General features: G+C 40.4%; 2 protein-coding genes across 11 annotated transcripts in view; one reads left to right on the top strand and one right to left on the bottom strand.

The window, feature by feature from the left end:
* Positions 1-168: 168 nt before the first annotated feature.
* ESD (esterase D) lies at positions 169-11,177 on the top strand. 2 transcript variants are annotated; one of them, XM_040542048.1, is made up of 9 exons: positions 169-251; positions 1,408-1,478; positions 2,416-2,504; positions 2,687-2,785; positions 4,971-5,095; positions 6,243-6,362; positions 7,324-7,422; positions 9,737-9,904; positions 10,955-11,177. In XM_040542048.1, the coding sequence occupies exons 2-9, from the start codon at positions 1,411-1,413 to the stop codon at positions 11,033-11,035; spliced, it is 849 nt and encodes a 282-aa protein (XP_040397982.1). In that variant the 5' UTR covers positions 169-251; positions 1,408-1,410; the 3' UTR covers positions 11,036-11,177. The 2 variants fall into 2 exon arrangements, with proteins under 2 accessions (XP_040397982.1, XP_040397990.1); XM_040542056.1 differs by lacking the exon at positions 169-251 and having other exon boundaries at positions 2,384-2,504.
* Positions 11,178-13,927: 2,750 nt separating this feature from the next.
* The window catches only part of LRCH1 (leucine rich repeats and calponin homology domain containing 1), a 123,667-nt gene continuing 113,469 nt past the window's right edge, over positions 13,928-24,125 (bottom strand). For all 9 annotated transcript variants that reach the window (XR_005815481.1, XR_005815492.1, XR_005815479.1 and 6 more), the window contains one exon: positions 13,928-16,318. Coding sequence is in view for 4 of the 9 variants with exons in the window: in XM_040541986.1 (XP_040397920.1) it covers positions 16,205-16,318 (114 nt within the window). In the remaining 5 variants the exon portion in view is untranslated. The remainder of the gene's footprint in view (positions 16,319-24,125) is intronic.

The raw sequence follows: 24,125 nt of genomic DNA, 5'->3' as shown, positions 1-24,125 counted from the left end.
AAACGACGACAAAGGCCTTCCTCCTCCTCACAGGGCAAAGGAAGGAAGGGGGAAATCCCTCCCTGTGGAGCCCGGCTGTTCCTCGAGCTAGCCCCACCGCACCGAGGCCATGCGGGTGACAGCCCCTGCGAGCACCATGGCTGACGGACGCCATGGCGGCCGCCACAGGCGGGGCTGAGGGGAGGCGGTGCCCGCCCGGTGCCGCCCCTTCTCTCGCTCGTTGCGCAGCTGGGCCCCACCGCTCCTCCGAGGTAAGGGAGCGGGCTGAAGGGGGACACCCAGCCGGGCTGGGTGCCTGAGGCTCGGGGTGAGCAGCGCGGCCGGGCCGGGGGCTCCCCGCTTCCCACCGCGGGGCGGCGGCGGGCCCGGGCGGGCTTTCAGGCCCGGGCAGAGGGGGGCCGCGGCGCGGGAGGGTGGAAAGGAAGGTAAAGGAGAGCGCTTAAATACGGCGGGGTGTGGGGAAATTCTGCCCAGAAATTAAAATCTGAGCCCGTAAGCGGCCCAAGCTGCCACGGTGGCCTCCTTAGGGCGCACTCTGTGAGGACCCTGCCCGACGCTAGCCTCTCGGGGTGGTAAAGGAGCGTAAACAAGCCCGAAGGGACGGCTTTCCTTCCCTCATGCAGGATGGGAGTGCACCGGGATGAGGGAGAGGGCGGATTTAGTTTGGACAGTTATTACCTGGGTTGGCATCGGGGTTGGTTTGTAGCAGTGCCGACTCTTTACCCCTTTACCGACCAGCTGCCTGGGCATGAAACTCACATGAAACTTTTGTGGCCACTTCTGTTCTCCCCCAGGCTTTTAGAGCAACGCAGTTAATTAAAGATGATTGCAGTCCTCAGTACTGTGATAATTATAATTAGTGGCTGGGTACTGACACCCAGCAAAGCAAAGGCGGGGCAGGTTTTCTCCTGCATGTTCATAACGCAGGTAGCAGGCCACTCAGCATGCGTAGCTCCAGGCTAACCACAACACACAGTTTCTATTTCGTGTTTCATAGTAGCATTGGTATGCAAAGAGAAAGCTAAGATTACTGCAGAGGTGAAGGAATTGAGGATGCAGGTCTGTAAGAAAGCAGGAAAGTTTTGAGAGTTCTGTGCTCAAGAGTTCAGCTCTCCCTCTCCACCCTCCCCCATCTTCTTCTGTGTTTCCAAGCCCTGAATTTAACTTTTATTCTGTATTCTGATTTCATCCCTGTTAGCCACTGTGGAGTTCTGCAGAAAGACAGCAATAAAACTGATGCTAATGTAGGGCAATAGAAAGTTAATGAAAGATCAGGAAGTGTTTGTAAGAGTCTTCTGAGAGACTGTGATATTAAAGATGACTTAAGTTGTATTCATCTTTTCTGTTCCTGTAACTTACTCCTGGAGTGTTTTATTTTCAAGTTTAACTTGCTCTTTTTTTTAACAGACCATGGCACTGAAGCAGGTTTCTAGCAATAAATGCTTCGAGGGTTTCCAGAAGGTGTTCGAACATGACAGGTAAAAAGTACAAAAACAATCTGAATGTTTATTTTGGGGCAGTGAATCTTTGGTATCCTTGCTGTCAGTATTCTCAGCCTGCAGGAAAATGGTGTTCTCACTGTTATCCATATTTCAGTAAGGAATGTTGTCTTCCACTGTTTTGGCCTTGTTCTTATATTTCTGTGTTAATGTTTAACATGTTCAGTATGCTTAGTGCTGCAGACCTGAGATGGGAAGCCAGCATTTTCACCTTTAAAGATGAGGGCCCCATTACTTTGGGTTTTCCTGTTTGCAGCATAGAGAGTCACTGTCTGTACAAAGTTCAGTTCACTCTACTGTATATTTTGCTTTTATGCACTCTTACAAAATGCCATGAACAGAGAGACACAATAGATGTGTTCCTGTTGTCTGCTGAAGGTGAACAGAGAAGAATTCATTTAAAAATTTCTAATCTAAAGAAAAAGTCATTATTCTTAGATAAGCTTTTAATGACAATTTTAGGCTTTAGTATAAATTGGGCATTCATTCTGTAGATTTAGCACACTGAAAACACTTCTCTCTTGGTGGAGTGTGCTGTAAGCATATATTCTGTAACTCATGTAGTATGTTCTTCAGTAAAAATCACTTTCCAGTGTAATATGCAAGGTTCAAGTTAAATATTTCTGGGGTTCAAAATTCTATTATCAAGCTGTTCTCTGCTAGCAGCACTACAAAATACGGCTTATTTGTAAGCCTATGGTTTGGATGTGTTGCGAACAAGGTGGGAAGGTTAACTGTTGCCAATTCAAGTGGCTGAGTTTTAAATTGCTTTTTACTTTAACATGTTAGTTGTTTTAATTCACTGACTAAATCTGTTTTTGAATGAAATACATTAATTCTGCTTTCTTTTTTTTTTAATGTTATGGACCTTGTTAATTAAGTAGCACTGATAACAAGGAGTGTTTTATTGATACAGTACAGAGCTAAAATGCAAAATGAAATTTGGAATCTACTTGCCTCCAAAAGCAGAAACTGGGAAGTGTCCTGTGCTGTATTGGCTCTCAGGTAAGTAACATGAATTTTAGGAAGTTAAAAAGAGAATCTTAAGCATATTGAAGCTACTGTGACATGCATGTTCATGGAGATAGAAATCCTTCTTATTTTTCCAAGCCTTTTCTGTCAGAAAGGTTTTGGAAACTGGAATGCTGTGGGCAGTATGTAACGGATCATGTTTTTCTGTCTCCTAGGGTTAACTTGTACAGAACAGAACTTTGTAACAAAAGCTGGTTTTCAGCAAGCTGCAGCTGAACATGGCCTTATTGTAGTTGCACCGGACACGAGCCCACGTAAGTTTTAACAGAAAATATGACTGAAGATACTTCAGTTGTTATCGTGAAGTACACTGTCTTTATTCTCAAAGGATGGAGTGCTGCAGTTTGCTACAAAGTGCATTGCCCACCTGAGTCAGAATTTGACCTTGCCTCTATATTGTTGGCTGGATTATATCATCTGTATTCTTAATAACAGTCTAGTAAAGGTTCGACATTTGAAACTCTTTATTGTTTCGGCACTAAAACTAGAACAAAGGGGCCATTGAATTCAGCATGAAAGAGGAGAGGGAAAAGAGGGAAAACAAGAAGCGTATGTTATCAGAAATGCTTGCACTTTATGGCTTGCTGAGGCTTAGAAAAAAAATCTGGAGAACTCTGTTGTCAGAAAGATATAATGTTTACTTTTGATTCTATACTGTCTCCTGAAGCCTATTAAATCCGTGTCTCCAGAGCGTTTTGGTACTTAAAACAAGTTTAAAGCAAACCACAACGCTTTCCCCTTGCACCTGCAATAGAGTGTTTTTTTAATACTCTTTTAAGATGATGTGTTGTTATTTTACAAGACTGAGCTTCTGCGTGGTATGAGAAACCTGAAAATGGTGGATCTGCAGTCACTGGAAATACAGTGACTTTGGGGGATTCAGTGTACAACGTTTAGTATTTGCTGGGTTCTGCTAAAGTCTCATCAGTGCTGTTGTACGAGAAGAGTGCCACCTTTGTACATTTCCTAAGCTTTAGCACATCAGATCTGAACGCAGGTAATAGGGGAATGAAATGATGTTCTTTCCAGAGGACATTTTTCCTACCTAGGCTTTGAAGTTCTGTCAAGTCAAAAAAAAAAAAATTTAGTATGAAAACTCGACATACCTGTAGTTAGAGCTTCTCTGTCAGGCTCTGATAGAACTTACCTTTCCTCCTCTGTAGAGATTTGTTTTTCAGGTTTGCTGAACAGTTGTTTTTTTTTTCTTGTTTTGTTTTCCTTTTCAAGTTTCTTTTGTCAGAATTTCCCGTAAGTTTCTTTCTAAGAAAAATCAGTGTTGCCTTCCTTGCCCAGTAGGACTTCCTGAGTTTTTGTCCATCTCTGGGGGTCTGAAGATAACAGAATTTTGTATCCAACGTGTTGTGTAAGCACCCCCAGCTCCCTCTGACTGCTGGACTCTTAAGTTACAAAACCAGTGAGTGCTCAAGGGCACGTCACTGGAGCAAACTCAACTTTGATCCTTGCAAAAATCCGATTTCATATTGTGACAAAGTGGCAGGTAGCTCTGCACAAATTGACAGGGATGGTCAAATCACACATGGGCTAGAAAACCAATATAATTTTGGATTGCTAAAACTGGGAACATTTTGGAGAAAGGAAGGCCATTATTTCCTGTCAGATGTAGCTTGAAATATTACATTCTGTTCTGAAAAAGAAGCTTGTAAATCACAGGCTAATCAAAGGGAGAGTAAGAGATGGGGCGCGTCGACTTTCAAGGAGACATTTGCAAATTTAGTTTGAAAGTGTAGCCTTGGAAAAGAGGATCCAACCCTGCAGTTATTCAGAGGAGAAATTACTTAAGTTTTGTGGCGAGTTATAGGTGGGAGGAATGAAATGAACTGCAGAAAAAGTACGGTTACGTACTTACAAAAAGGCAGGGACAGTCAGTGTTACTGTGCTGTGGAACCTTAAAAAGTGGAGGTATACCAGGCGCTATTTGAAGCACATAAGCTGCTCTGGGCAAACCACTTGGTGACAGGTAGTTCTGTTTTTCTAAGGGAAACAAAATTTTCTACTGTTTCTGTTTTTCACAGTTTTGTGTACTTGACAGGATGAAGTCTAATAGCTGAGGTAAACCGATCACACCAAGCAAAGATTAAAAATTTTTGATAAGTCGCTGGGTAAATTGGAGGAAGCTTTACAGACTTAGTTTAAGAGAGATTTGTGTACTGTGCTTATTTATGAGGGGATACTGAAACAAGTTAGAACTTCACTACATCTGTTGGTAATGTCTAAGTGGCATTTTGAAAGCATTGCTGAAATAATACTTGAAAATTCTGTATTAATGAATGGAAATCTGAGTTGCCCTACCAGATGGAGGGCTAGAGACATGGGATTGAGAAACTAATGCCCAGAGTGTCTAACTTGAACGACAGTTTCTCTGGTTCTGAGCATCTAGTAAAGATGATGTGGTAACTATAGAACCAATTTTCATGGCAGGTGGCTGCAATATTGAAGGAGAAGATGAAAGCTGGGATTTTGGCACCGGTGCTGGTTTTTATGTGGATGCCACTGAAGAACCTTGGAAAACAAACTATAGGATGTACTCCTACATAAAGGATGAGGTAACTTTGTTGCTGGGTTCTGCTGGGTAAGCTAAAGAAGGAATGTGATTCAGTCATGCTCTTTGTTCCAAGCACCAAGGCTTGCTTAAGGTGATCTTGATAGCCTATAAGTAACTGTTTGTTGTTTTCTGCTTTCCTCTTCTTATTTTTTAGTCCTTTTTTTTTCTTTAAATGGATTTATTATTTCTTTTCAATTCTTGATTATTTCAGTCACTGAATTTACCAAGTTTTCAGGCCCTTCCTTCCCAAACAGTAACTGTGGTAAAAGTGAAGAGGGAGAGAACAGCACAGAGGTGTTAGCACCTATCTGGGAGTAAGCAGGAACTCCCTGAGTCTGCTTTCCTGCCTGAGATGTCACAGGGTTGGCGTACACTTCTAATCCTGATTTGTTAGTTGTGCAATCTCAGTTCTTATAAAATCTCTGCTCTGCTGATTCTGAAACCACCCCCTGCATTTCACTGCACCAGTGCTTCAGTTGTGTTGCTCACTTTGACTTCTTCCGCTGTCTGTCTTGGGAGGATGCCAATAATGGTGCAAATAATTTTTTTAAGAACAACTTGCCGTTCTGGTCATTTATGGGAGCACGTACATATTTATGGATCTACTAGAAGGAGATACATAACGAGTGCATCTCGTGTTACCGGGCTGTGATAAATTTCTGTAGAGAGATTTTGAATTGCTTATTGTTAGATTAGATGTTTTCTTTGGCTTTTGCAGTCCTGTTCAAATTGCTTTCAGGTCGTCATCATGAATGTCAGGCTAGAACCAAAGGTGTGCCTTTGGTTTCATAGAACAGCCTGGGTTGGAAGGGACCTTAAAGACCACCCAGTCCCACCCCCCTGCCGTGGGCAGGGACACCTCCCACCAGACCAGGTTGCCCAAAGCCCCATCCAGCCTGGCCTTGAGCACCTCCAGGGATGGGGCATCCACAGCTTCTCTGGGCAACCTGTGCCAGGGCCTCACCACCCTCACAGTGAAGAATTTCCTCCTCATATCTAATCCAAACCTCCCCTCTTGTAGTTTAAAACTATTCCCCCTTGTCCTATCATGATCTGCCTGAGTAAAAAGGTGTGTTGGTTATTTGTATACTACTTTGTCTAAACATACTAAAGTTGTTTTAATGTTTTATTCCACTCTTCCTTTACAGTTGCCTAAACTAATAAATGCCAATTTCCCAACTGACCCTGAACGGATGTCTATTTTTGGGCATTCCATGGGAGGTCATGGAGCTCTTATTCTTGCTCTGAAGAATCCTGGAAAGTACAAAGTAAGATATAGTCCAGCCTATATGTGATACGCTAAGGCTTATACAGACTTCTGTACAAGTTAAGAAAGAAAACCTGATACCAAGTTCTGTTACAGTGTTAAATACATACATAGTTTTAGTTGTAGTAGTTTGTTGATAACCTGTTATTAGAATATTGAAGATTGCCAGAAACACCGCTCTGGAATGTGTGAGTATTTGACATTAGTGAAATTAAAAAATAAAAATTAAAAAAGAAAGAAAAAAAGAAAAAACTGCAAATTTTGAAAGCTAAGCAAAGTTCAGTTTCTTTTTGAAGATGCTCAGTTCTTCCAAGCTAACTGTTACAGTTAAACAGGATCCTTTTAGGTCTGGAGTTAATACACACTGCTAATATTGTCTAGAAATCTCGTCTTTGTTTGTTTTGAGCTTTTATTACCAGCAAACCTATTTGCTGCCACTATTTGTGTGTTTGCGTGGAACTCACTGCAGAGTCTGTTAACTCCAACTGACAGCAAATTTAACTACAAGCGCTGGGACTCCCCACAAAATAGAACCTGGACCCCTTTCCTCTTCTCCTTTCTATCTGGCGTTTGCATGTCAGCTTTCTTAAGGATTGGGTTTTGGAGTGTTCAAGGTATCTAAAGGTGCATTCATTTTCATTCCACTTGAACATAAGCATGCTGGAATGGATGGATAAAACTAACTTCTCCCAGTAAATAAAGGAATGGGGCATCTAGCCCGCCCTTTTGAAGCTTGGCTTGTGCAAAAAGGAGAGCAAACATTGTGGGGTTAGGGAGAACAAAAAAAAGGGAAGTAGTACAATGGTTAGGACACCTAGCTCAGAGGGTCGGTGGCAGTCCTGGTGTCTGGCTGTAGCTTCAAACAGCTTTTGAAAAGGCTTTTGGTTTGCTTCTTGGTTATCAGAAATCACTTTTCTTAACTCATGTGTTGTTGTTTTATTTCACGCTTTCTTTCTCAACAGTCTGTATCGGCTTTTGCTCCTATCTGCAACCCTATTCAGTGTCAGTGGGGGAAGAAAGCCTTTGGCGGATATCTGGGATCGGATGCAAGCAAATGGGAGGTAGGTGGTGGAACTCACAGGCCTTTAAAATGCATCAGTGAGTGATCTGTAAATGCAGCAGGAGTCTGGAACAAAATTCTGGGGTGCCCCTGAGCTGATACTGCTCTTTTACTGCTCTCCTAAGCATGGATAAGCATTGCACACGTCTGGTGGGTACGTCTTGCTATTGCCTGATGGTGCTTATGACAAATGCAATGAAATAAAGGCTCTCATCAAATTGACTTAATTCTTCCTTGTTTTAGGAAGATCTTAAATTGTGGGCTTAGAAGAAGTATGGGCAGTTTGAGACTTTCTGTAATGCATGGAAGCAGTGAGTGTTTTAAAAGACTACTAGTTGGTGGCCTATCTCTCAGAAACTAATTTCTCAGTGTACATAACTGCTATTTATTTATTTTATTTTATTTTTTGTGGTAACCTGGAAAGAGAGACTGCTACAAACTGATCAGGGACTGGTAAGTCTCATGGCATCTGCAGGAGCAGCCTTTCAGAGGTAGCTAGCAGAGGATCCCACTGGATACTTGGAAATCGGTATCCCATAGAAAAGGATTAACCAGAAAGAGGTGGTTTTAGCTCCAGAGCCCTAATTTTGAGATATAAATGGTCTCATATGAATTGCTAAAGTACAAAATTATTTGTGTGCCTGTTGCTGCATTGTTTGGGCAGCCCTTCAGTACTTTTAATCTCAGCAGAAACTTTGCACTGTATCGCTAGATTTAAATGAGAGGGATCATTGTGACCAGTTATTCTAGTTTCCTTATATATAAACCCAAGCTGCAGTTAAATCCCTTGTAAATTGGATTAAAGTATCTCTTGGAAAGATACTCAGGTCTGATATAAATACTAGAGGAATAGAGAGCACTAGCTGTTAGTTCAGTAGTTTATATATTTTAAAATTGACAATTAAATTTGCTTAAGCTTAGCAGAATGGATTTATTTTGCTAGAAGTGTGTTTTCTGGCTCCTTAACTCACTTTGAAGCTCCTCTGCAAACCCAGTCCAGTATATCAACAGCAGGCATCAGGAATAGACTTAGGCATGCCTTTGACACAGATATGCGACCACTCCTCTCTGTATTTCTGCTTAAAATCACTGTGTTAGTATGTGCAAGGGTTGTTTTATGCTGTGGCCACAGCACTCAGGTGAGTCTAAGCTTCCTTGTCCATTGCAGCATCATCTCTGCATCTGGTGGTGTCCTGGGAGTGTGGCACTGATACCTTTGATATACGGCTCTGCCTTTTGCTGTCTGTTGGTTACCTGCTCTTGTCCAATGCCTTAAACACCTGTGCTTTTAAAAGGATTTTTTCTGAGTGTATACCAAGCACAGGACCCAACAGGGAACGTACTTCCCATTACCAAGTACATTTTGAAACACGTTCCTGTGTGCCATTTTGGTTTCTCTATTGTGGAAAGCTTTCTTGGTCAAAATATCATGGTAACTTTCAGGTTAAATGCCTTCCTTGAGAACAGGTGTGTTACACCAGTGTTTTGACCTTCAGTTGCCAAAACAGTTACATCAGGACACCAAATTATTATGGCAGGATCCAGTATCTGTACACAGGTATGGGTTGGTACTAGATGATAATGGTGTTCTTCAGTTCTTTATGAATTTAGCCCTGTATGGGAAGTTCTGTTTGGTCCAGGAATTTTGTCAAGCTCCCAACTTGTTAATTATCGAGGTTGTATCATTTGCCCTTTTTAAAAAATGTAAGTGTGACTTTTCAGTTGCTTGGAATTTCCTCAGTTTTTAGAGATTTTGAAGATACAGAAGTGCAAAGACCAGTTAGTCAGCCTGTTTTTAACTCTCAGATGCTATTATCCACAGTACCTGTTTGTTTTTTTTCCTAATTGGTTTGCTTTCCTAGCTCTGTCCAACATTGTCACCCTTAGTTCCTTCAGGAACAAAGGAAACTTCATGACATATGAATCCATAATCCATGCTTTTCAAGTATGAAACAGAGATATTTACATATTATTTTTTTCAGCATCGTTATTGATGTAAAGTTTCTGTCAACTAATATTTTCTCCTTATTTTTTTGCATACTGTATTTGCTAATTTCCTAACTTTGATTTATACCCAAATTCCTCTTTTGTCATTAAGCAGAATTTTTTTCTCTTTTCTTTTTTTCATTCTTTTCTTTTTTTTCTTTCTTTTTTTCTTTCTTTTCTTTCCTCCAACCTGTAGTTACAGAGGAGTGCATGAGAGCCTGGTGCTCTTCCAAAGTTCAATGTGATGTCCTGATTCTTTTCTTGCAGTCAGCAAATTTGGCCCAGTCTAACATACAGAATTGAACGTTGTCTCTCTTTGATTTCTGCAGGCATACGATGCTACGCAACTTGTGAAGTCCTATCCAGACTCTCACCTGGACATCCTGATCGACCAAGGCAAAGACGACCAGTTCCTGTCAGCGGGCCAGCTACTGCCGGACAACTTCATTGCCGCCTGCACCGAGAGGAAAATCCCAGTGGTCTTCAGACTGCAGCAGGCAAGTCTGCACCAGCAGGCTTGGTGCTTTGTGATTTTTGGCTGTATGCAGCAGGTAGTCAGGAGGGCGTCTTGTTACTGGGCGTGCTTTTACTTACCTGCAAGTCTGTCCCTGGCTGAGGGAGGAAGAGGGAAAGAAGTTAGGTTTTGCTGTACATCAAGTGTCAAGGAGCGCGATATCCATCAGGCTCAGCTGCGTTTCACCGCTAGGTGGGGTCATGATTTTACTTTCAAGGAACTGATCTGATGATCCTCGGCCAGTGGCAGGCTGAAGCAGCAGCATTCGTGATTTTCAGCCAGTCTCACACTTGCTGTACAAGTAATACGAAAGTTGTATTTTTGCAGGATTCCTTATCTGTACTGTATCCTTATCGTATTCAGTGTGGAGCTTTGTGATTTAGCTTGCATGTGTTTGTGGAAATCATGAAGGTTGTGGAATTGCTTGAAATCTTAGATTCACTTAAAAGACCTGCATGAAGTATTGCTTTTCCTGCAGTGCAGTGACCCAGAATAGCGCCACACTGAGGGCACTGGAGTCTTTGTAAGCAAGTAGCAACTTCAGGCCAGACCCAGTGAGGGGCTGGGTTATGGAGAGTGAGAAAGATTGTCCTTTTATACAGCTCTGCGCAACAAGGTACAGTTAGTGCTGACAAACTGGAACAGTTCAGAGGTTTCTTTGTCATTTTAACGTAGTGCTGGAGCATTAACTCAGATTTGGGCTGTGTTCTTATACCCTATATTTTACCAGTAGGGCAATGCTATGAGGGGAACGATTCTCTCAAATTGCATCCTGCTCTGCAGCTGACCCTTGCTGTTACCCAACACTAACTCACATGCCCCAATTAGGGCAGGTGAAGGTACATTTGTTGTTCATGCTCAGCCTGTTACTTAGGTATGCTTTACAGCTTTTATATATAAGGCAGGTGTTTTTGATTTCTTAAAACAGATTAAAACATTAGAGACATTAACTTGCCTAGAAGAGAGTGTAGCCTGATTGCTTTATCATGAACTATGTATGTTTGCTGATTTATTCTTTGTTGTTATTTTCTAGGGTTATGATCACAGCTATTTTTTCATTGCTACATTTATTAATGACCACATCAAGCACCATGCAAAATACCTTAATGCTTGAACTACTTGGATGGAAGTGTCATCTGTCCGGTGTGAATCCTGAGGTACAGGTGAACACAACAAAAATCATTTGCTGAAGTAGCATCTGTAAAATGGAGCTCTTCTGATTGTACTGCTAATACAATAAAGTCTCACTTAATTTGATGTGTGTTTTAGAGTAAGTATTTTGAATATTCTTGCATGCTCTGAAAACTCACCCAATACTATGCGGTCTAGGTTAATGTGAAAATTAGCAGATGAGTTTCAGAATAGGAATGTGGGTATGTTCTTGGGCCCTCAAGACTGTTTCTAGCACAACTATCCAAAGGCTATGAACAAAAGTGTGCCTCCTCAGCTAATTGAATACCAGCATTCAGTTCATCACAGAGGGCTAAAGGAAGCGCCACAACCAGTCAAGCTACTTAATTAATCTGAAGTGTTTGGTGTGGTTTTTCCTTGGCCTCTTTCAGTATATTCCAAGGACAAAATCTGGTGGAGGACAGAGAAGGTTGGTGTGCATTGTGGTTTACTGTTCTGTGCATTATTAATATCCGACCAGTAATCTGAAGAGTATTTCATGGATGATACTCAAAAGAGAAGACTTGTAAAAAACAAGTGAAGGAAGCAGCCTGTAATAAAGGAGGTGGTTTTTCTCCACTCATCAGCTCTGCTCTTCCCATGGTCAAGCTGAGTCTACCCGTAACATGCAGAGGGGGAAAGGCAGCCTTTGCTTCCCCAGGGAAGGGTGTGCTGTCTGGATTTGCTTAGCTGCAATCCCAGACTACTCTGAGACTTTTATTGTATTTAAGGGAAATGGTTGTGCCATTTTTTTCATTCCCTAAGGAGTATAGGCACCTGCGTGTTACATTAGAGGTCATTAAAAAGCAGGTTTAACCCTGTAATTTAAGTGCTTTTAACCACTATTTTAGAACTGCTGGATTAATGTTAGGAAACAGGTTGCCCTGCATGGGATGAAAAAAGGCCCTCTTTTGTACTTGATACATTTTTATGGCATAATTCTAAGTCTCCCATTTTTTTGTGGATAGGTGTGGGGAATTTTTATTCCTCTGCTCTTAGACTGCAGTCCTCCAGGAGATCAGCTGCAATGTTGGCTTTTCCAAACAACAGGACAGCTACAATTTTAGAGCTGAAAACACCTTTCAGAGCCACTACTCAGTACACCTAAAAATTGACTGTCTTTCGGTACTGTTTTTCTTGATAAAACTTTGCATTTCCATGCTCTGCTGCTTTCCTCTTTGCAAGTTACCTTCAGTTGCCCTGCTTGTGAACAGGAGCAGATTCAGGTGAGTGTCAGCAGGGCTCTCATAGAGGTCCCCAAGCACTTGCTGCAGATGTCAGTAACCTCGAAGATTTACAGAAGCTGTCCTGACTCTGGGGACACTAGCAGGCCGACAAGGAAGGGGCATCAAACCTGCCCTTGTCAGACGGCTGCAAGTCCAGGACAGAGCAAACCCCTGAGAAGACTTTGGGTACTTGAATCATCTGTGCAGGTGGTTATAGGCACCTGGTCTCACCCCCACCTTGACGAAAAGTTGTGTGAGACTGCAAAATCCATTATTGGCAAGGCTCAGACCTCAACTGGGCACCACCAGCAGCTGGCTGCTGCTAAATTGTCTGTGGCAACAGCCACAAAGGCACTTGGCTTCCTTGGCCATCTGAAGTAGGGTCTCCCCTGGAGAATACTGCAGAATTCGCCTTCCCTGCTATAGTCTGCTACCAAATGTGAACACAGCCATAAAAAGCATCTGGCTGAGGCAAAGAGACTTCCTTAGAGACATGAGAAACCAGCAGAATCTGTATTTGTGACTTCAGAAACCTGCACGGGAAAAGAGAAGGCCATAGACTAGCCTTCGAGCAGCTGTCTCCACTGCCCATCTCTACACAGACAGAAGGGCAAAGCACTACAGCACAGCCCTGTCACACTCAGCTAGCCTCAGGTCAGAAAGGGTTACTGAATTATTCTAGTAAATCCAAGAAAATAAAGAAAGAACTCAGATCTGTTTTGCTAAAGTAAGTGCCTGCAGAATTAGCACTGCATTTCCAAAGGAAAGAAGGAAAAAAAGCTGCACTGTACAAAGTAGGAAGCAGCAAAAAAAGAACGACTCCTAGGGTGATGCGAGTCAGAGGCCGCTCTGGAGGAGCAGCAGCTTGAAGTCTTCCTTCTCCCCCAGCTGAGCCGTGGAACCCAGGGCAATTTATCCCCCTGCTGCTCTTCACTAAATGATGGGAGATTTTAGGCAACAGGGGCAGCAAAGCCTCAGGAAGCTCAAGTGCAGGAATTTTAATTCCTCTCTCCAGAGCCTGAAGCAGGGATTTGAATCTGTGAAGGAGATGCAGCAAGCCCCTTTGTAAGCATAGGGACTGGCGAAAACAGCCCTGCTGGGGCCCCTCTGTTCAGCTTTGAGTACATAAAACCAGGTGCCTATAATACAGAAGAACCCCAGCAGCTTTCCTAGCTGATAAAAAATACTAAACAGACAACCTGACAGTTATGGGCTCTTATTCTCAGTTTAGCTGTAAAATTGCTGTATTTGGGTCATATAATCACCTTCTCCATCCCCAACTCCTCATCCATCATTCACAACGTTAAGTTCTCCACGTACCACCTCTTGTACAATAAACTGTCAATCACAGGGGCAGTCATTAAATGGTTTCTACAAATAATAGAGTTTAATTGTAACTACAGTAAAGATTTCCTATATACATTATGTTCACTGCTTATGGTATTATAGATTTGCCATGCATGTTTTATTGCACATGTAAATAGTGTACAAAGATTCATGAAGATTCTCTCTTTAGCCGCACAGTTTAAGACTGCATAAAAAAAGCTGTATTACAAAATATTCAGAGCTATTTACAGCCAACTTTAAGCAAATACCGAAAGACACTATCAGGAGAAAAAACAAAATTTTAATTATGAAAAACCAAGATTTGTCAAAATAATAATTACAAAGCTTCATGTTGCAATATATACATTGTAAAAAAATACTCAGGAAACCTGCATTTTATCCCTCAAGATGCAGAAATTAATAATCCTATTTTTATACTCCATCTTTGAATGCTTTGTAAAATTTGATAAACTCTAACTTGAAAACTTACTTTCTTTACATCGCTCATGCTTTTTGACAAAACAGATATTTGTGCAGCTCTGTAAAATATTAAAATACATTTTTAATTTAGTGTTAAAGTGCACAGTACATTTTTATAGGAAACAATATGCTAGCTGCCAATCAAAATTATAATTTAAGTCAATGTTCCCTCTACAAAAAGAAACGCTTTGCTTTGGTTGAAGTGACTGGCTATTCCGTGTCTCGCTGTCTGCAAGTCCACTTTTCTCCTCCTAGCGCGTTGCTCTCAATACAGACCAGGAATTGGCAATTTGTGGTGTTAAAATGCATAGTCTGCATTGAAATACTGTATTAAAGACTAAAAATCTGCTATGGGAATACCGGTGTTTTTAAATGCAGTGTGTGAACATGCGTGTAACTTTGCCTAGATATGCAGTAGTGACAAGTACGCATCACTCTTTCTTCCAGAAAGTCTTGATACAATGGTTTGCTCCACATTCTCTTGCTATTTAATTCTCCCACCACATTGCCTCATTATTGTCATTAATGCCTTTCAAACTACTTGCTTATATGCAACAGTGACCCCCCACCAGCTAGCCTTTTCATCACGTGCAGCTTTCCTGTCCTGCTTGCTCAAGTTACATCTTTTAGCTTTTCAGACCAAAGAAAAATGGATGCTCCAGATGCTGTGATAATCACTGCGCTGGAACTTCTAGATCTACAACATGTAATGTTTCAACAATAAGTTATGCTTTTAAGAAAACTCTTCCAAAATTTTAAGTAGTAAGTAAGAAAAAGAACCTTATTTCCTATTGCTGATGTGGGCTTAGAGGTCAGATCCTGCAAACATTCACTTACAGAATATTGTGCTTAACTCACTGGGAAGCTATGGGACTCAGCGATTATGACCACCACACGGAGAAGCACTGTACCCAGCAGCCTGCATCTGGAAGATCAGGTCTTTAAGACTGCCTTTGGCAATTTTATCTCCTATCAATAGATTTATTGAAGGTTGTTTTTTTTTTCTTTTTTTTTTTTAGCTACCTGGTAAACCTTGTTAACGTTCTTGTGCTATTTCTCGATATTCGTTCTGTAGTGCTGTAGTCTTTACAAGAAGTCAAGTTACAGTGCAAAAATCTTATTTCAAGACACATGATCCTAATGCACATCATTTTGTTGTGGCAAAAGTTAAATGTCTCGTGCATAGTAAAATAAGCGATCAAAAATATTTGTTCACATTTCTTTTTCAAGTTTATGTCTTTCTTTTTTTTTTTTTTTTAACATCTATATACAAGTAAAATGGGTGTGCTCTCGGTTTCAGCCAATTGAGCCTACTGGGGGAGAAGCGCTACTGGAATGTAGGAAACTGAACGGAATGCAGACAAACTTTTACCAATGTTCCACTAATTGAAAAATAAAGAATGCCATTCCAGCTAGCTGTTCTTTTAATAAAAGCACCTATTTTGATTGATTTTTATCTTACATATTAGAAAATACAATTTATGGAGATCTAGAGCTACTGCACACCAAGTTGAATAAAAAATAACTAAATATTTATATTAAAATAAAGTGTTTAACCACAAAAAAGCAGTAATAAAATACAGTTTCCTAATTTACATTTTGCATCCAAAGGATGAATAACAACTCACTAATAAATAATATTTATATAAATATTTTATGTCTGGATATTTTTTTAAAAGGCAATAGCCTGAAGCAACTGCAGAAAAACCTAACATGGTAGAAGTCTGATTTACTCTCCCTCCCCCCAGAAATGATTACACTGATTCTTAGTTTAATAATATGAAGGTATCTTGCTGCAAGACAGCTGTGTACTCCACACATTTATAAGTGGCAGAGAGGTGGCTGTTTAAGTACTGTACAAAGTGAACTATAAAAGCAGTGAAGCGCCAATTTGCTCTATAAAATGTTTCTGTTTAGTTTCAGGTTTGAAGTTCGACGCATGTGTACAGTCTCAAAGATTATTTCAAAATCAGAAGTATAAGAATACTCTTGGAGCACTGTTTTTTCAATGCAGTTTGAAAAGATGGGCAGTGATTTCGTTCTTTGATGGCACAGTGGAGCTGGTAACAGCAGGGACAGTTTCATGTGAATAAAGCTTGTTTCACTGTGGTTACATCTAGCAATGCTTGAACTGTTATGCTCACTTTTACCAAGCCCTTTTCTTCTAGGATGTGATGTGGTAGGCAGAGCTTCTCCTAGAAAAAGACAAACAAAGGAGCAAAGATTAGGTTATTCAGTACTGATTGCAAAACGTCACTCTATACGAACACCCAACAAGTATGAACCATTTGCAGTTTGAAAGATTTTCCTGTGATTTTGACAGAAAGTATCTCATTTTGCTCTCACTTTATCTATGAATTAAGCATAAGATCTGGTCATGCTCTGGGCCTCACAGGAAACCGATCTGTTCCGTGGTCATTACGGTACATAAACATCGTAACTGAGAGTGAAGGCCACCAGGTACACGCTGAACGTCTACCTATGAAGTGAGATAACATGGTGTTTGCCCATTATTACATATGAGTTAAGTCTGGGGACAGAAGGCCGTTCTTTAATCAGCCAAAAAAAGTTCTACCACTGAGCTCGAGAAGGGGAGATCTTGGTCCCGGGATACGCACCTTGGAAGTCACCCCTTAGCATTTACAGAAGGGTGTGCGTAATGGTGCGTGTTCACTGGATGAAGCATTTCATTCTGAGTATGCTTAGTCTGAAATATCCAGGAATCGACTTCATTTACCATTAAGACACAGCACTCACGGTCAGGATGAAACCTACTAACTGTCCGCAGGGCTGTTTATCAGAAGGCAGTCAGATAACAAATACTGCTTTCTCCAACAGGTAGCAGGGAACCACACAGTGAATCATTACAGAAAGCCTTCCTTAGAGATGTAGCCTTGTGTCACAATTGGCTCCATCTTTAAGAAAGTTAATATAACTGTGTATTCATGTTAACGAAATACATGAGATTATGAAATCAGGCACCCGGCTTATAATAAATAAATGTCTACATCACAAACCATAATTACAACTGTGAGACTCACTGTCACAAAATGTAAGCCAGAAGTGTAAATGGGATGACAGAAATACATGGATGGAAAAAAAATCAAATGCCATTAAACACAAACACGTGGATACAACATCTGGCTCATGAAGTCCCTAAACTGTATGTCAGGTCGCTTTAAGTTTGAAAAAGCACCATGTAAGTGATCTAACCTCCTGTTCTTTCCCTAAGCATCTCTACATGACCATCGGCAGAGTCAGATAATTATTTTTTGTTTTTAGAAAGAGAGGGTTGTTTTGATATTCTCAGTATTGAATTTTTTAGCTGTTCAATAAATTTCCAGCTTCTAAAACTAGTGATGCATTTGAGATTACATTTTAATTGCTTGGCTGTCTTCTATTGAATATTCTTGCTTCTGTAATGTCAGAGATGTCACCTAAGGGTCTCATTTTATCTTTATATAATCCACGGTCCTTTGTCACAGTAATGATATCTCCAATTTAAAAATCACTCAACCTCTCTTCTCGTGATTTCCTTTATGCACACCCAACACTTGGCTCTCTCAAACTTTTGTGAAGATCCTCACACTCCAGTCCCAGAATGGGAATCTGAAAATAGCACCAACTCTCTTTTCGCTTCCTCTCCAAGAAAACTGAAGACAATTAACCAGGGGCCTAAAAACAATGCATGAGGCATCCAACTGATAACCTCTTTGGGGTGATGAAAACTGATCACCTGCTGCCACAGCTTCAACCAACCTCCAGTTCAAAGCAGTTCATAATCTCTCACTTGGGCTGCTCCCTTCCCTTAATGGCAAATTGGAACTGGTTTGCCCTGGACTTTGAACACATCAAAATCTCAAAGTGATATCCATCAACAACAGTGTCAAATAGTCTCTAAGAGGACAAATTCCAGAGTCTATGGAAATTGCTAATAAAACCTTCACCAAGGTTTCATGTTTAGTTTGAGGTAGATTTATTGCAGCCCACTGAAAAGTGAGAACCAAACTTTTTTTCACAACTATGGCATCTGGTATTGGTAAATTATACAAGGTAAGCATAATATATGAATATTATATTTACTATTTAAAATGTTTCTATATATGTATGTGTATGTATCTATATATTAACGTTCGTGGGTTAAGGTTCATTGTGTCCTAAGCTACATCAAAAGCAGAGTGGCCAGCAGGTGGAAGAAGGTGATTCTCCCCCTCTGCTCTGCTCTTGTGAGACTCCAGTTGGAGCCCTGCGTTCAGCTCTGGGGCCCCCAGCACAAGAAGGACATGGAAGTATTAGAACAAGTCCAGAGGAGGGTCATAAAGATGATCAAGGGGCTGGAGCACCTCTCCTATGAAGACAGTCTGAGGGAGTTGGGGTTGTTCACCCTGGAGAAGAGAAGGCTACAGGGAGACCTTACAGCGGCCTTCCAGTGCCTGAAGGGGGCCTACAGGAAAGGTGGGGAGGGACTCTTGGTCAGGGGGGTGTTGGGATAGATTGAGGAGTAATGGCTTTAAACTAAAAGAGGGGAGATTAATGATTAGATATTAGGAAGAAATTCTTCACTCAGAGGGTGGAAAGACACTGTCACAGGTTGCCCAGGGAAGCTGTGGATGCCCCAATCCCTGGAGGTGTTCAAGGCCAGGCTGGATGGGGCTTTGGGCAACCTGGTCTGGTGGGAGGTGTCCCTGCCCATGGCAGCGGGGTGGAACTTCGTGATCTTTAAGGTCCCTTCCTACCCAAGCCATTCTATGACTGTATGGGTTATAGCCCCAAATACCAAACAAATACTGTGGGTTCCTTTTGCACATGCAGACCCAAGAAACCAACTCAGCCAGACAGCTTGCAATTAGTTTGGTTAAGCTGGTCTGGGATAAATGCACAACATGCATTTATCTACTGCAAAGATACTGCAATGTTTACACTTCCTAATCTCTCTATTTACACTTACATTGATTAGGTCAAGCCTGTGCTTTCTGACTGACACTGCTGACCAAATAGCTGTGGTAATTGCCTCCCATTCCTACCTGTTACCAGACCCCTCTCTGCGGGAGCTATTTGCCCTGTCAGCACAAAGGACTATCCCTAACCCTTTGCAATCGTTTCTAATTCATAACCCAGATTCCTTTTCAAAACCTGCCCTAAATTGGTCATTTAACTTAAGACACCAATTCTGAGCTCTTATTCACTGTTCAGTGACTGGAATATTGCAGACCTGCAAACTCTCAGAGGAAGTTCTCCTTACCTTTTATTCCTCTGGAAGAAGGCATCTTTTCTGGAGAACTATATAAAGATATTTTAAGACAATGTTTCTCTGATGCAAACTCCTAAACTGATACCTAACTACTCAAGTAACCACAGAAGAAGGTAGAGATAGTGACAATGAAGTAAACAGCAAAAAATATTTCCACTTCAACTGTATGGTTTTACTAAAAATATTTTGCCCACCTAATGTCTCAGGACAAAGTTGTTATAAAAATCTAAGATACTCTGATTCTGATAATTTTCAGAAAATATTTTATTTATTGAGAATACAAATGACATTTGAAGTGAAATGCTATTCTCTCCACTCTTCTATTCTTTTTAAGTGTCCTTGCATACTAAACTCTTAATTTCACAGATTTGGTGGCACACGCACCAGTATTTCATTAGTTTTCCACTAGACAAAAGGCATAAAATATTTATGGCTGCTGAATCCAATACCAAAACTGCCAATGTTACAAGGCTGAAGAATAGGGATTGAACCCAAAACCCAGCTCCACAACAACCTACCTTGCTAGGTGTTTATGTTTGAGAATATTGTGTTTGTTTTTTTCTACTGAAGCCAAATTTGCTGCACAAACACAGTTAAGGATGTTTCCTTAAAAAAAAAAAATCTAAACTTGCCATTTTTGTGGCACCTTACCGCGTTCTAAGAACTATTCTCTTGTCTGTCATTCTTTCTTGCCAAAACAGACTTTTTGTCTTGCAATTATTTATAAGCACATTTTAACTAAAAGCATAAGAAGGAGTTCGTGCCTCATTTCATATAAAAAAACCAACAAAACAACTACCCAGCATAAACTTTTCACCTTTTACAGAGAATGCATTACCTAGCTCTTTTAAATACACTACAGAAATCCCATTTCTCTAAAACCACCTCCCTCTCCCTGCCATATTTACAAGACATACTCAGATACGGGAAGCTATTTAAAGAGGTCTACAAACAACTGTGTTTTTGGAGTCAGAAGTTTCACAACATTACTTTTTATCTTGTACATCATTCTTCATTAGTTCTTGAAAGATGTACAACTGACAGCCTTTTATTGAGGAGAAGGTGGAGTTCAGTTAATATTTTATCATTCTGCCATTAAATTTGTAGCTATGATGAACTTTCCAAACCTGCCAAGGAGACCTATACCAGCTACTACAAGGAACTACATCTTAAAGTGTCATGAATCAATTCTCTTGTCCAAGCCCTACCCACTACCTTCAAAAGCTCTGCAAACAGCTCTCACCAACTCTGCCTTGTATATTTATGAGGCAAACTCTAAACCAAGGTTTAGAGTAATATATTTAACTCTTCTCAGAATAAAAAAAAATCAACTCCTGCTAAGGACAGCATCCAGAGCACACGAATAACCAACTCAGCCTTCTGCATAACAGTTATGCTGGGTCACAATCCCAGCTGTCTCAGACCTTGTGCTCAGCCCCTGTCCCTGCAGTGCAGTCCATTCATTTCCTATGCTCTGCTCTTGCCCACCACAACTGCCGCCTTAAACCAGTGGAAGCCACTGACATTAGAGCTGTGAAGGTGAAAGCCACCAAGACTTCAGAACTTATCTCGAAATGCCAAATTTTGAGATAATTCACATGACCAAGAGAAGAACTCACTCACGTCTCCAAGGTTTTTAGATGACTCTTCACCCATTTCTCCCTACCTTTGTAAAGATTTCTGTCCATTCCATAGTAGCATCAAACCCATAACTCTTCAATACAGAGCATGAATCACCTCTCTAAAAATAATACCCCTTTTGAAACCATCACTGAACAAAGCCCAGAACAACAGAAGAATCAGCTGCTAATCCTCAGTCTACAGATCTTCAGAAACAATCACAGAGGGAAGGGTTGTCAGTCCAATCAATCAGTCCAATCTCTTCTTTGTCTACTCTAAAACCAAGACCTAAATTTTTAGTGCATTTTTTTCCTAGAAACACAGAGAAGCTTAATTATTTATTGCAGGCAAACCACTTTCTACAGGCACATATCCATTTTGAATAGAGACATTTTCAAACTCCTACGAAGCAAAAGAACAAACCTCTTTGGATTTAGGGGTGGGACAGGGACAACACAGGACGGACACACAACTACAGCAAATCACCCAAGCAGAGAAGGAAGGCTGCAGCCAGGAGGCTGAGTCACGAAGCAATACAAAAAGACGGCACAACATGCACACCTGCAAACATACACGAGTGTGTGCGCTCACCAAAGCAGTTTTCTAATCTTGTGACAAAACTTCTGATTTAGGTGGTGTAAAATTAAAACAGCAACACACAAGGACACCAGTCCCACAAGGATACGTGACACTTGACACAAGCATCTCTTTTCTTTACCATTAGATGCCTTCAGAGTCAAGCAACTGTTTGAATTGGATTATGCTAAGGCAAACAGCTTGACAATTCAGATACAGCAGTTCGTTATCAAGAAATTGTTGCCATTATATCACATGGGCAAGTAGTGAAATGACTACATCATGATAACATCAGCACCCAACTACGTCTGTTAGCAAAACAGAGAAATGAAATTCTACAAAATTGGCAAGAGCCATTCTGTTTCTTCCTCTTATTTGAGGAATATGAGATTTCAGATCAAAAGGGAAAAATAAAATATTATGAAAAAATGAAATACTGGAATGTGTAGTTTAGTACAAGTTGAGAAAAGTCCATGCAATGCTCATTTTTTAATGTTTGAAGCCAAATATTCTGAAATGGACAGACTAGTACTAAACAAAACATCAGGGCCTTACGTTTAAGCAAATGTATCAAAAACATAAGCCTTGAATTTTTGTTAGATCAAGGCAAAAGTTTTCTTTCCAAAGAGCTGAAAAAACAACAGCAAACATTTACTTTTTCACATATCTAAGGGAATGTGAAATCGTATCTTTGTAAATATATTTTCTGTAACAACTATCACTCCTAATGTCCATACATATCCAAATACCCTGAAGTTACCATTTGAAATACAACAGAAAAGACCAGATCAAAAAGCACAGTGATTCAGACTATAGGTACATTTAATCAATTTTCTTTTAATTTCCAAAGGAAAGATTAGTATGTTTTGTTGAAGCATACACTTGTGACCAGATTTTAAAAAGCACCCCAAAAACCCAACAACCCAGAACTTCAATACTGCAGCTGCAATTCTGTATTTCGAGTTATAGCTAGTGAGAGATCTAAATATGTGCATCTTCTGAACATGCAATAAATTACAAATATTTACAAAACTGCATTTGCAGATGATGGCTTTGTACTCGTTTACAGATTCTGGCCTTGAGCCATACAGTTTTAAGGTAGACCATGTATTTTGCCAAAATGCCTCACAGTTTCATTCTAACATGCTAAGAAAACAACAACCTGAAACTGGAGGGAACGGAAAGCTCTATAAGCTTACTACAGACAGACACACATTAAACAGTAAGAGAAAATGTATACTTACGGGGAAATATCAGCTATACCATAACCACATACATTAAATTCTAAGAGACTAAATGAAGGAATGATAATGTTTTGCATCATCCACGTAGAATGGGTCATTACCTGAAAGTATTTTCATATTGCTTTCTGCGTTATGCAGCTTGCGTGCTGGACGTGAAGGAAATGGCAATGGTCCACAAAACCTGCTCTAAACTGTTTCTAAACCTGCATACACGAGTGCTCTCATTTCTCGTAGTAACACGAGTAAAACGCCAATAGCAGCTCTTTTTTTGTGAAAAACAACATAGTGGCAATAAGTAGAAAACTTATTTGTGTCTATGGAGTAGAAGACTGGACTGAATCTGTATTTACTCAGGTCTAATATGATCCCGTTCACGGTAACTATAGCATTTCAGTAAGCATATTAGGAATGCAATGGGATCCATAAACTGCTTGCAGCTGTAAAAGCTTGTTAATATGTACTCGAAGAAAGAGGCATTTGAACAGCTACTATACTGCACTTGAACATATTTATCTGTTTTTTGGCTCAAGGAAAAATAAAGCCAAATCCTCACATCCAAATATCAGCTGTAATCCAGTGCAAGCACGTTTTACCTGCATGCATATTAAATTAATCCATTACAATTTGTATTTATTACTTTATTGCAGTACGGATGCGATTACCTCCACAGGATCCAAAAGCAATCAATATAATGGGCAAAGGACACATCTGAGCAGACCAATGTATGACAATATGAGGAAATCCGTTTGAAAATTTTTGATGACCACCCTGTCACTGCAGTGGGAAAAAGAATGAATGGGGAAACACATGGGGGAGCAAATGTAATTCATATTATCAATGAATGAACGTGACAGTGAACAATATAGATGGTTTTAAAACCCCAAATCATCAACTTAATCAAGTGACTGATTGTAAGTGGTAAGTACCAACTCTACAATAGCGTCTCAATATTGGGATCTCCTAAGAGGTGAAGAACCACCAGCCAACAGAACTGGTGGTTTCTTATGTATTAACACAGCAGGAACAGAAGCACAGAAATAGGACTCTGAATTTACTAAAGAACCCATATGAGTAGATTAATTAGCTACATACCTGTTCTAGTCTCTACCTCCCCATTCAGTGGGAGAATTAATTACTGGCTTGTAGGAGGAGAAACCAGGTAGTTTTCACATCTGTACTGTTTTAAATATATTTTGAGAAACATTACTATACTACACTTACAGAAATGTGTGTATTCTAATATCTCTTTCCCTGTAAGACTTATGTATATTTGGAAGTGTTATCAATAATGACCAGAAAAAAATACAGAAA

This window comes from Cygnus olor, chromosome 1 (assembly GCF_009769625.2).
Source record: "Cygnus olor isolate bCygOlo1 chromosome 1, bCygOlo1.pri.v2, whole genome shotgun sequence".
Taxonomy (NCBI): Eukaryota; Metazoa; Chordata; class Aves; order Anseriformes; family Anatidae; genus Cygnus; species Cygnus olor.
The sequence above is the reverse complement of the archived record's forward strand: the minus strand, read 5'-3'. Positions and strand labels throughout refer to the sequence as shown.

Bases quoted from the DNA above. Each gene is read 5' to 3' on its own strand.
- ESD (XM_040542048.1), top strand. From the start codon at position 1,411: ATGGCACTGAAGCAGGTTTCTAGCAATAAATGCTTCGAGGGTTTCCAG. The intron at 6,363-7,323 runs GTAAGATATAGT...CTTTCTCAACAG, and splicing joins AGAATCCTGGAAAGTACAAA to TCTGTATCGGCTTTTGCTCC. The intron at 9,905-10,954 runs GCAAGTCTGCAC...GTTATTTTCTAG, and splicing joins TGGTCTTCAGACTGCAGCAG to GGTTATGATCACAGCTATTT.